Below are 12,210 nucleotides of genomic sequence, written 5' to 3' on the forward strand. Positions count from 1 at the left end.
CTTTCTTTCTCTCTCTCTCCTTACGTCTCTCTCTATCTCTCTGATGTTCTCTCTATCTTTCGCTATCATTCCCTTTCTTTCAGTACATTCTTATCTTTCCAGTCTAAATAACAAGTCCCCCCAAAAATAGAACTTCAATATTTCAGAATGCATAAAATATGTCTTTAATAAAAAATATATTTCAGTGAAGTCATTCATGCAAAGAGTAACAGAGAATTTTTTTTAATGCATTATCTTTATCATCGCATTGTCAACGCGACGCGACGCCACCTACCCACCCTTTCGGCATAAGCCGTCACCAACCATCCAACCATCCAAAAACACACACGCATATGCACAAGATGGCAGTGGGTTTGAGAGAGCGAGAGGAAAAGAAGAAAATAATGTGCACACATAAACATTGCTAGATAATGATAATAGTAATAACATATGGTTCTAGGGCACCAACCCCCTGGACATCCACCACCGGATAACCATCCCCAGTCGACTACCCCGTAGGACAACTACCCCCAGACATCTACACCTGGACAACTTCCCCCGTGCAACTACCCCCGTTCAATTCCCCCCCCCCCCCTCCCCCCAGACAACTACCCCCTACGACAACCATCCTCTAGGACACCTACCCCCGGAAAACTATCCTACGGGTAGTTGTCCTTTGGGGTAGTTGTTTCGGGGGTAGTTTTCCAGGCTGTAGTTGTCCCGGGGGTAGTCATCCTAGAGGGTGGTTGCCCTAGGGGTTAGTTGTCCCAGGTGGTAGTTGTCCTAGGAGGTAGTTGACAAGGGTGGTTATCTGGTGGTGGATGTCCAGGGGGTAGTTGTCCGGATACGATAATAATCACTTAATTTAGTTTTTGTCACGAGCACCAGCAAGTGATAGGACATCAATATAGGGGACCTTAAGATCACCTTTCATAGACTGGTAGAAGGCTTGAGGGACATTGATCAGTTGTTTCTTCAGTTGGAGCAATTGGGTTCCATTGAGAGTTTTCAAAGCTTTGTTACGTGTTGTGACGTTGTTAGCTGCCAGCCAATCCTGGACCTTCTTGGAACTTCAAAGCTAAGCTACACATCCCATTAGGGACTTTTAGATTTGCACGTTGACAGCTTTGACTGCAACGTGTGACGTCTATTTAGGGCACTGCGCATGCGTCACGTCGTCTCAGTCGGTGATTGAGTATGCGTCAACCTTGATTTTCCTAAATCTAGTACGGTACCAGTCACTATGAAAATGACTGACAAAGAAAGCGGACAAAATATACAGTTCCTCAGGTAGACAAAGGAACATCCCTTTCCTGATATTATGTAAAAATGTGTAGAACAGGTGTCACATGCACATTCACCTGTTCTACACATTTTTACATAATAGCAGTGAAGGGATGTATTACCACAGCAATAGGCCATTTTCGTAATGTAACCAAATGTAATGCATAGGTCTTTGTGAAGTGCCTCAATACAAACCATTTCATTCACCTGATAAGAATAATAGTAATTCAATAGACAGAATCCTAACTGCATACATTAGTTGTTGCCAGGTTGGACAAACATTATGGCTTGACCTACCTAGCAACACTTGATATATGCAGTTGCATTCTGTCTATTGAAATACTATTATTCCTATGAGGTGAATAAAATAATTTGTATTGAGGCACTTCACAAAGACCTGTGCATTAAATTTGGTTACATTTCGAAAATGGCCTATTGTTGAGGGTAGAAAGAGGATCTGTATATTTTGTCCTCTTTCTTTGTCTGTCATGTTCATAGTGTTACTTCCTGCATGCATGTATATTGTCGAGTGCAATCTAAAAGATTTCTAATTGTAGTCAACATGGGCAGTCGAGTACGTTGACACGCATGATCAGTCGGCGTTCGTCGTGTTCTTGTCCACTCAATCTAAAAGTCTCTATTGTTACGCTGTAGAACTCACGAATGCGTTTGAATAAATTACAGGAGTTTCGCCTCCTTTCTTTCACCTCACTGCAACATCATCATCAAAATTATACTAATCACTTAGTTTAGTTTTTCAAGAGCAGCAGCGAGTGATAGGACATCAATAAGCGGAACCTTAAGATCATCTTTCATAGACTGGTAGAAAGCTTGTGGGGCTGTGATTAGTAGTTTCTTCAGTTGCAGTAGTTGGGTTCCATTGAGAGTTTTCAAAGCTTTGTTACGTGTTGTGACGCTGTTAGCTGCCAGCCAATCCTGGACCTTCTTGGAATCCCATCCAGGTACTTGAGATTCCACTGGAGGTGGCTTCGGTTCTTGCTCTTGAGATGGGGGACCTTTCAAGGAAGTAAAGCACAATATAACAAATTAAAAACAAACTCTAACAAAAGCATGCAAGAGAATGAGGCAAAATAGAATTTGAGTTATTTATTGAAAAAAATGATTTTAAAAAAAATCCACAGGGTAGCCATTATCACGTAATCAAGGATAAAAACAAAAGATATGAACTATTGGTTTGCGGAAAAACTGTGTATGTATATGAATGTAGCAATACTCTCTATCTCTCTCTCTTTCTATCTCTCTCTCTCTCCCTCTTTCCCTCTTTCTCTCTCTTTTACCTATCTATATATTTCTCCCTCTCTGTAAAAATCTTCTATAAATCTCTCTTTCTCTTTCTCTCTATCCTTTCTTCACAGTATAAGTGACATACCGGCCGGGGGAGCAGAGTTCATGTTCTGGGCCGTTTCTTTCTTCACTGCGAATTCCTTCTCTATGATGCTGGAGAGTACCTCAGAGACAAGTTCGGCTTGCTGAACGATGTAGTAGATCTTCCCTGCCGTGATACCGCCTAGCCAACCAGAAGCTTTGAAGTCATTACTCACCTTCACAGGGATAATCTTCTTCTTGCATTCGTAAGCATAAGACGCTTCTGAAAACATGACATAAAAGCATCATATTGAAAATTTGATTATGATGAGAATGTCAGGTTGTGGTTAGAAAGTGAAGGTAAACATAAAATGGGATCTATAATTGTTTTTATATTAGTTGTAAAATGTGAAGAAACAATGGAGATGATTTCACATCCACAATTAGGCGAGAAATAGCTTTAAGAAATATGGATCAAGCGTTTATGCCACATCCTTAAATTGATACTCTCTTGTCATTTTGATGAATTCAAATCGCAACATTTTACACTTAGCTGTATGTTATGAATAATGAAACTTTTAAACTTGCTTTGACACAGTCTTCTCACAATGACGAGAGATAACTTATTGAGTACCATGGTAAATGAAAGGTTAAAGACACATAGTAATGGGCACTCATGGGAAATTCAACATCATTCGGGTGTTTACCCCAAAACAGGCCTTATGTAATGCTTTGCATTCCCCTATAGGATATAAAGTCGTTATATTAAATTGTCCTCATCCGAAGACCAACTCTCCTAGAGATTAGAGGTTATTTCTTTGTTGAACTATGGGTATGCTGTGTGCATAGTTGTACAATCATTAATGGTATTTCCACCAGGTCTGGTGTCATCGAATTGGGAACTTCTGCACGTGGAAACTGACGACCCTCTCCCTTTAAAGTGACTTGGTAACATTGCTGAAGGTTGATGAAAAAAATTGCTTAATTTTTGTATAAAATGTTACTTACTATATTCCTTCTATTGTACTAACCCTCTGACATGCAAAAAATCCTGAAAAAAATCTCAAACCACAAAGATATCTATGGTTTTCTTTGTGAGGCACCCTCTAACAGTGATTAACAGTAAATTCTCCCAACCATTTTTGAATTTTCCCAACCGTTTTTCGATGAAAAGAAAGACATAAAACAGGCTATTAAAAAATCTGTCAACACTTAAATGTCTGGAATGGAATGTAGAGCCATTTTATTGCTTTGTGAGATTTCCATTCACCTAAAATGTAACTAAATTGTTCTATAGATCTAGATCTAGACCTAGTTGGGAGAATTAAGGAATCAATCAGATCAGTTTTTCCCAATTTGTACCATGAATAATGGTATGTTTTCACTCAAATTTTCAGATTATCTTTAATTGTACATCTAGCATTGAAGTCACTACCTTAGAACCACTATCTCTCATCTGAACAATGTTACCAAGTCCCTTTAAGTTAAAAAACATCGATCAGAAGAAGAGGTAAATCTTTTCTTACCTGTACGGCAGTCTTGACTATCTTGGTAACCACGTGTGATACAAGCTATGACCATATCAGCATTCTCTACGGCTTCTGCCATGGCACCGATTTTATCACCCACTGTTATGAAAGAAGAAGGCGAACAAAAAGAAAATAGGAAAAGAAGATAAAGAAAAAGAAAAGAAAAAAGAAGTTGGAAAAGAAAAAATCATGGATAATCAACTCTAGCTTTGTTAGCATCCAAGGTGGTAGGTAATTCAGTAGGTATTTAAAATTTTACCAGCTTAGATAATCTGTTACTTTGAATGAATGACAAAAACAGAAATGCATTAAAATACAACATTTATTCTAAAGTGAATTTCCTGTGATAATATGCTCGGGCCTCATTCAAAATTTATCAGCTTAGATTATATGTTGCACCTTTGAATGAAAGACATGAAACAGACAGACATGGATTATGTAAATAACACCAAATTCCCATAATGTTTGAAATGTATCATTGTTTCTAAGAGAAGTGTTTGCAAATAAACTTACTCATGTGGTCTTCATCCATCCACACGTTGTAGCCTCTTTTTCGCAGCTGTTTCTTGAACTCTCGCATCACGGGTTTAGACGGGTGTTCCCATTTGTAGCTGAGCATGATGTGTCCACTGGACTTTGCAATGCCCGACGTCGCCTTCTGCGGTGACACGGCAACTGTTTTCTTGTGCGCCAGGCCTTCGGGAAGTTTGAATTCGTAGATCTCGAAGAGAGCGCCCATACAGGCATTGTGGAGTTTTTCGTTTTCACTCTGGGAATTTTCCTTCAGACCTTGTTTAGTAAAAAAGGAAAAGTAAAATAGCCTGTTTGGAACACATACGTAACGACCTCCTACCTTAAGTCACGCTTCCTATTATACAATCGACGCAAGAAAATAAATGATCACTTCTTCAGGGTCCAGTACGTAACTGCTCTTTCACTTTTTCTCATATATTGATTTTGTTCTTTTCGCATCTTAAGGGGATCTGATAACACTGTTCAGATGAGAGAAAATAGTGCGAAGGAAATTATTTAAATGCTAAATGTACAATTAAAGATATTCTGAAAGTTTGAGTGTAAACTAAAAATTGAGAAAAAAAATGATTTGATTGATTTCTTAATTCTTCCAACTATATTAATACCATTAGATCACAATTTAGGTGAATGTTAATTGTCACAAAGCAATGAATTGGCTCTTTAAACCATTCCTGGCATTCCTGGCATCTTATTTTCATGGAAAAACAGTTGTGAAAATTCATGGTTGGGAGAATTTACTATAAGAGGGTGTCGCACAGTGACCCATTCAATAGAAACCATAAACATATTTGTGATTTGAGAATTTTCTCAGGATTTTCAACCTTCAACAATGTTACAGAGTCACTTTAACACAAATCATAAAATACTACACCATATAGTGGTGGTAACCCAAATATTTTGGGGCTACCCTTCCCCAATTATTTTAAACCTATGATTTCAACTCGAGATAAAAAATATGACGACACCTCGTGCGCTAATGATAACGTTAAAATTACCCTCCCATATCATCATGATTATGACAACAAATTAAAGAATGTTTACTTACTGTAGATAATACCCTGTTCTTTCTGCAGTTTTTCTTTATTTTCCTTGAGAAATGCAAGTCTCCAGATGCTGTTGGCGGCAAAAGTCTTCTCCTCCATGGAACAATCTCGTTGGAGCAATTTAGAGAGGATAGGAATGCCTCCCTTTTCTACTATGAGCCGTTTGTTGTTGTCATTGATTGCCAGGTCATCTACTGCTTGAAGTAACTCTTCTGCATTCAGAGAAATTATGGTCACAATGTTCTTCTTGGATGTTTGTCGTCTTGTCTGTGCCTTATGATCACGATCGGCGAGACATTTCTTCAGCAGCGATAGTAGTGATACGATGCAGGTGTAGTTGGTGGAAAGCTTGTCGGCCTCTTCTTTCTTCACCAGCTTTGCCAACGTCATGAATGCTATTGTCTGGGTCAAGCTCTGTTTCGACTCGCCAAACTTTTGCAAGGCAGGCACGGCCCGGTGATGCTTAGGAGCGAGGGACGGTACTCTTCTGCAGGCGTTGTGCAATATGTTCATTGCATCAAAGATCATGTCATCTGCCCATTTGTTCATCGCCTTATTACTCTTCACGAGGTGTAAAAACCAATCGACAATCAATGACAGGCAACCATCTTCTTCCATTTGTAAACAGAAGTAATCAGACTTGTCCGTAAAGTTCCAACTACAAGCTAAAAGTGCAATATAAAATGTAAAAATGTGTGTGGTCTCATCTGATAGCTCTTCTTGTTGATCAGCGTCTTCAATCTTCCGTACCATATCTCCCTTTGTCCACGTATAAGCAAACATTTTGCAGTAGTCTGTATCAATGCCCAAGCCATCCCCTACGGCGTTTCGATCAATGCCGCCTTTACATGAAATTTTGTTGATACCCTTCATCCCTTTAATACAAGAGGTGCATGGGAAACCTTCACAGTCTTGAATGTGCTTGATATTAGCTTTGACAAGAGTAAGCTTTGTTTTGACCTCGTCACTGAACTCTTCTATCCGTTTTGCTTTAGCAGCTGCAGAGTCAACGATAAAAATATCTGAAATGTCAGTCAATGTCCTTGATGCATCGTCGATAGTGCCTTCTTGCAGGTCCGGTGAAGCAATCGCTTTCGGTTGTGAAGGACCGCCATCGGTTTCATCTAGACCTACAACAGCACAGTCTTTGGTCATCGGTTTGCTCTGCCCTTCCGTTAGTGGTCCACCAGCATGTACTTCGTTGGGTGGGGAATGTCCTTCAACTTTCCTGGCTGACGAAATCCTTCTGGTACTTGCTGAAGACCCCATGTTTTTATGAGAAGCCGTCAGACACTGTCAAATAAACATTGAAGAATTTCTCCATGATTAGGTACACGTGGTAGTCAGGCGCGTACGCAGGGGGGGGGGGGTGTTTGGGGGGTTAAACCCCCCCCCCCCCTTTGGTATTTTTATGTGTGTAAACCCCCCTAAAAAATCCTTAAAACTCCCCCCCCCCCCCTCCCCCCCCCCCTTGGGTTTTTTTTTTTTTTTTTTTTTTAATTATAATTTTTTTTTTTTTAATAATAATAAAATAAATCACCGCCATGGCTGACCTAAGAAAGGTGACCTTACCCCCCCCCCCCCCCAACGGAGCAAAATGTCAATTTTTCAAATTTTGAGACAAAAAAAAGTGTCTGCTTCCCCCCCCCCCCCCCCCCCCCTTATCACATCAACTGAATAAACACACCGACAGCCCAACACGCAAGCAAGGTAAAACACTTTGAATTTGCATAGATTCTAGATTTAATTATTTCTAAGTTTATTCCGAAAGTATTTCTCTTACTAATTTTTGCTATGTTCATGATGCTTGACTATGATTGAGTGATATTAAGTTTGTATGCCGTGTATATTTGTTTATACAATGTAGACTATTTGTTTTTGTATGTGTTTGTACTTCAGAACCTGAACTGAAGAAGGCCTCACAGTCACAAGCCGAAAGCTCGTAATAAACTTGTAAAGTACAGCTACGTCTAGGAACGTGAGATGCGTCTCACGTTCCTAGGCTAGACCATTTTCTTCGAGGTAGTTCATAGAGATTTGTGATTTCAATTTGATTACATTAGCCATTAACACAAATATATATATAAATATAGTCTATATAGAGTCTAGGTCTAGATTCTAGGTCTAGATTCTAGATCTAGGGTCTAGGTCCTAGATCGAAATATCAACAACCGTGCAGACTTGTAATAACACATCATCATTCATTACACAAGATACTATCAGACTATCAGTATCATTATCGAATAGTATTGATAATTACCTGCTCATACGAACGTAGATTCTGTTTGTGAAAACTTTCCTAAAATCATTGAAGTTTAGAGTGTTTATGAAGAATTGTTGCCCTCTCGCAAGGTAAGTCAAGCTAGTGCGTGTGACCTGTGGTCCGGATATATTATGATTGCCCTTCCCATATATGACGAGCTATTGAATCAATTCACGGAGCGCCGTTTACGCGTTGTGTGTGCACTGCAGGTGCGGCTGGCGCTGGTGGTTTGGGACAATCCCGTGGCAACGAACGAAGCTAGCCATTAATATGTCAATGTTGTTGTTGTGTTTTGAGTTATTGGCGATTAGTATAGTATGGTGGCTCCTAAGGGGCACGCAAACGCAAAATTTAACGCATACCTATGCAGCAAATGTGTGGATTTTCACGTCAAAGACGTGAAAATCCACAAATTTGACGTAGAATCTATACCTATGCAACACATTTGTGGATGTTTACGTCAAAGACGTGAAAATCCACAAATATGACGTATACCTATGCAAAAAAATTGTGGATTTTCACAAATTTGACGTGTACCTATGCAACAAATTTGTGGATTTTTACGTCAAAGACGTGAAAATCCACAAAATTGACGTATAGCTATGCAAAAAAAAATTGTGGATTTTCACAAATTTGACGTATACCTTTGCTTGGTAATTTTTTCGTTTTTCTGTACTCAATGTTTTTTCACAAACACCAATCGGAAATGATTCCACCAGGTCAACCCCCAGGTCAGCCCTCTGACGCGATGCGGGATCCCGCTTTGTCGGAGTATCCAGAACCAGAACCATGTCAAGTATCAAGTTTATTTGTCTTCCAGAAAACACATGTGAACAAATATAATAGAGTATAATCATAACAGTACAAAGTAGAATAAAGGAAGACGAGGAGTCTAGACCTTGGTTGAAGCACAGCTTATTAAGTTAAGGCCCCCTCATATGATGTGTCAAAGATAACTTGTTCATGAATACAACAAATGGCCCTGAAGGACACAGACATGAAAATCTGCGTCCGATATTCATGTCTGCGTCTCCCACAAGGGACACGCAATATTGGACGCAGATTTTTTTTTTAATTCACGTCTTGGACGTTAAACAAACAATAAAACCCTTGCATAAGTATACGTCAATTTGTAGATTGTCACGTCTTTGACGTGAAAATCCACAAATTTGCTGCATACGTCAAATTTGCGTTTGCGTGTCCCTTAGGATACGAAAGCCTTACGATAGTCATACGATAGCCTTTTTTATGAATGGAATCTGTCGGTGAGGGCGACGGTGAGTTTTCAAGGTTTTAATTAAGTACGGATCAGATAATTTATGTGAACAATGATGCTATTTGCAAAAATTAAAAATTACATGTGTTGCTATTGATATTGTCTTTTAAGTTAAGATAAATAATGATGTTAATCGTCATAACAAATTAAAATTATGACAAGTTATTGTGTAATGTTTGCCCAAAACTGGCTGCTGCTTTAGTCCCAATTCCAAGTTCCTCATAATTTCATTTCACTATAAAAATCGTTTTCCCAAACATTAAAAATAAGGCCCACGGGTATAAACAGATAGCACTGGAAGCTTTACCTGTGTGTAGAATGATTACAAATAGGCACAGAGCCTAGTCCGTGAAAGGTTTATCAATACGAAAAAAATCTATTATTTCTTTGCCAATAAAGTGCTGGCCGTTGTTGACAAACATATCTTCGTGTCGTCCCTTTCTATATGTTGAAGTTGCAGTACGTTAAAGCCACGTGCGTGTATAAAGATAAATTATACATAAAGAACACTCAATGGATGGACTCGGGACAGAAGTGGTCTTTTTATAGGCAGATGGTTTGTGTGCATGGTTTTCTTTTGAACTAGTTTCCATTAAAACGAAAAATGAGGTCTTTATAGACAGGTTGGTTTTTAATACGGAGGGTCAAAAGCGCGTTTGACCATACTGAAATTCTAATACAGTGATTATACACCGATTCTCTTTCTTATGATTATTCTTGGCCAGTGGATTTTCAGGCCAGTATATATGTGCACTCTCTCCACTCTGTAGGGAGTATTCGTACCATCTTGCCCCCACCACCCACACACACACACACACACACACACACACATGTTAGTAACAAGTAATAATGTGTGTTTTGCATGCACCTTTATTGATATCGTTTATTTACCTTCAATTTATTTCAATGTCATTTTTGTGTTTAATATTGAGAACGTATGAGAATGATACCTTTCCTCAATTGTTTAATATAATGACTACACACTTACGATGGGGGCGTTTCACAAAACTTGTCATCAGTGACAAATCACAGTTTTTGTTATAAGCTACTGAAATCCTTGCTTCTGATTGGTTATCAGCAGATTTGTCACTGAAAAGGGCTTTGTGAAACTCCCCCTGCATACAACGCTGATCCACTTGGTCGCCCAAATGGTTCATCCTATGCACTTCATTGTAACCTTATTCAATAAATTGCATTTATAGAATATATGCGATTGTGACGTATTAAATGCATAGCGTCGCCGGTTGCTAAGTAAATATAAACAAGGCAACCGGCTGCCTGTCGATGACCGAGCTATGAATTGCTCCAGGGGTGATTTTCCACAATACATACATATTCTGTGTCAGGAATATTTCCATCATCATATTATATGTTCATTTTCATTTTCATTTTTACCATCATCATTATCACCAACATCAGCACCATCCATTTGATAATGGATTGTAATACTGTGTAAGGTGAGGGTGCGATGGCTTAGTGATAGAGCAGTGGTCGCGTAATCGGGAGGTCCCAGGTTCGAAGCAAAGTCAATGCGGTTGTGCCCTTTGATAAGGCATTAATCCCCATAATCAAGTCTCTCGGATAGGGCTTAAAGTCATCGACCCCTGGTTCTTTACTCTGACGTGCTTAGCAGTGAGGTAAAACAATCATTAAACAAACGTATACATTTACTAGCCCTACAAATCAAAGAAATAATGGACAACCGCTCTCCTGAACTTCGAAAAAATTTGCCAGGAGGCACATAAAACCCCCATCGTTCATCTTTCTATTTGGCTTTTGGCGTCGTTAGCTGAACTTTAAAAAAATACCCCAATAAAATGGGGGCAGCAAGGGGGAAGAAATTAAATCAACTTTACACAAGACCCCTTCACCGCCGAGGACAATAACCACCGACACCCCCCCCCCCCCCCCAGGACAATTAAATCCCAAATAAAATATTCTTTCTTTATTAAAACCAACTTATTATCAGAGTGGACTTTTCCTTTTATGAACAGGGGGAGGGGGGAATTGTCCTTGGGGTTGTCCTTGACGGGAGGGGGAATTATACACGGAGATAATTTTCAAAGATGGGGGGGGGGTTCTTTCGTTTATGTAGCTGCATTTCTTTGCAGTTCTCTTTGGAACAATCTCCCCCTTCAAATTCGAAATGCTAGTTTTTTAAACAATGCAGTCTTGTTCCTGAATAGCCCTTTTGACCTTTTTCCTTTCATATGATATGTTGTAGATTAACGTAGGATACTCTGAATTATGGACTATTCGTATTTTGATTGTAAGTGATCTGTAATATGTACATGTATTATTTCATTTGCAAAGTTTTAATGTTATTTGAATTGATTGATGTAATTTGTAATGCAACTTCTGTTTCCTTTACTTTCAACTATTTTCCTTCTAAACCGCTTAAAGGCAATATGCAATTTGCGGTATAGAAATATCTTATTATTATTATCACTAATTGTCCTCGGGGTAATTGCCAACGGGAGGTGATTGTCCTGAGGTTAGGGGCTAACTTTCCTGTGATATTTGTCCTCGGGGGTGGTTGTCTATTGGGGGGGGGGGGGGTAATTTTCTGGGGGTAATTTTCAAGGTGATATTTTTTTTATTTTTTTTTTGGGGGGGGGGGGGGTAGTTTTCCGGGGGTTATTGGCCAAGGTGAGATTGTCCATCCTGGCATTTTCCTGATACGAATAAGACTAATATAAGATTTCCTCTCTCTCTTTCTCTCTCTCACACACACACACACACACTCCATTTCTCACTCACTCATTCTCTCTTCATCTCTCTCTCTCTCTCTCTCTCTCTCTCCTTCTGTCTCTCTCTCTCTCTCTCTCTGATCTTCTTTCTATCTCTCGCTATCATTCCCTCTCTCTCTCTCTCTCTCTCTCTCTCTCAGTCCATTCTTATCTTTCCAGTCTTAATAAGAAGTTACCGACAAAATAGAACTTCAATATTTCATAATGCATAAAATATGTCTTTATT

The 12,210-nt window shown here is 39.2% G+C and overlaps 1 protein-coding gene across 1 annotated transcript; it reads right to left on the reverse strand.

Annotated features, from left to right (window-relative positions):
- Window positions 1-1,907: 1,907 nt before the first annotated feature.
- Window positions 1,908-8,061, reverse strand: LOC115918878. The gene is made up of 6 exons (XM_030993134.1): window positions 7,956-8,061; window positions 5,698-6,988; window positions 4,632-4,907; window positions 4,116-4,217; window positions 2,654-2,872; window positions 1,908-2,279 (listed from the first exon to the last, which is right to left on the reverse strand). Exons 2-6 carry the CDS (start codon window positions 6,962-6,964, stop codon window positions 2,008-2,010), a joined length of 2,136 nt encoding a protein of 711 aa, XP_030848994.1. The 5' UTR covers window positions 6,965-6,988; window positions 7,956-8,061; the 3' UTR covers window positions 1,908-2,007.
- Between the last annotated feature and the right edge of the window lie 4,149 nt (window positions 8,062-12,210).

This window comes from Strongylocentrotus purpuratus, unplaced genomic scaffold (genome assembly GCF_000002235.5).
Source record: "Strongylocentrotus purpuratus isolate Spur 01 unplaced genomic scaffold, Spur_5.0 spur5_scaffold_20, whole genome shotgun sequence".
NCBI lineage: Eukaryota > Metazoa > Echinodermata > Echinoidea > Camarodonta > Strongylocentrotidae > Strongylocentrotus > Strongylocentrotus purpuratus.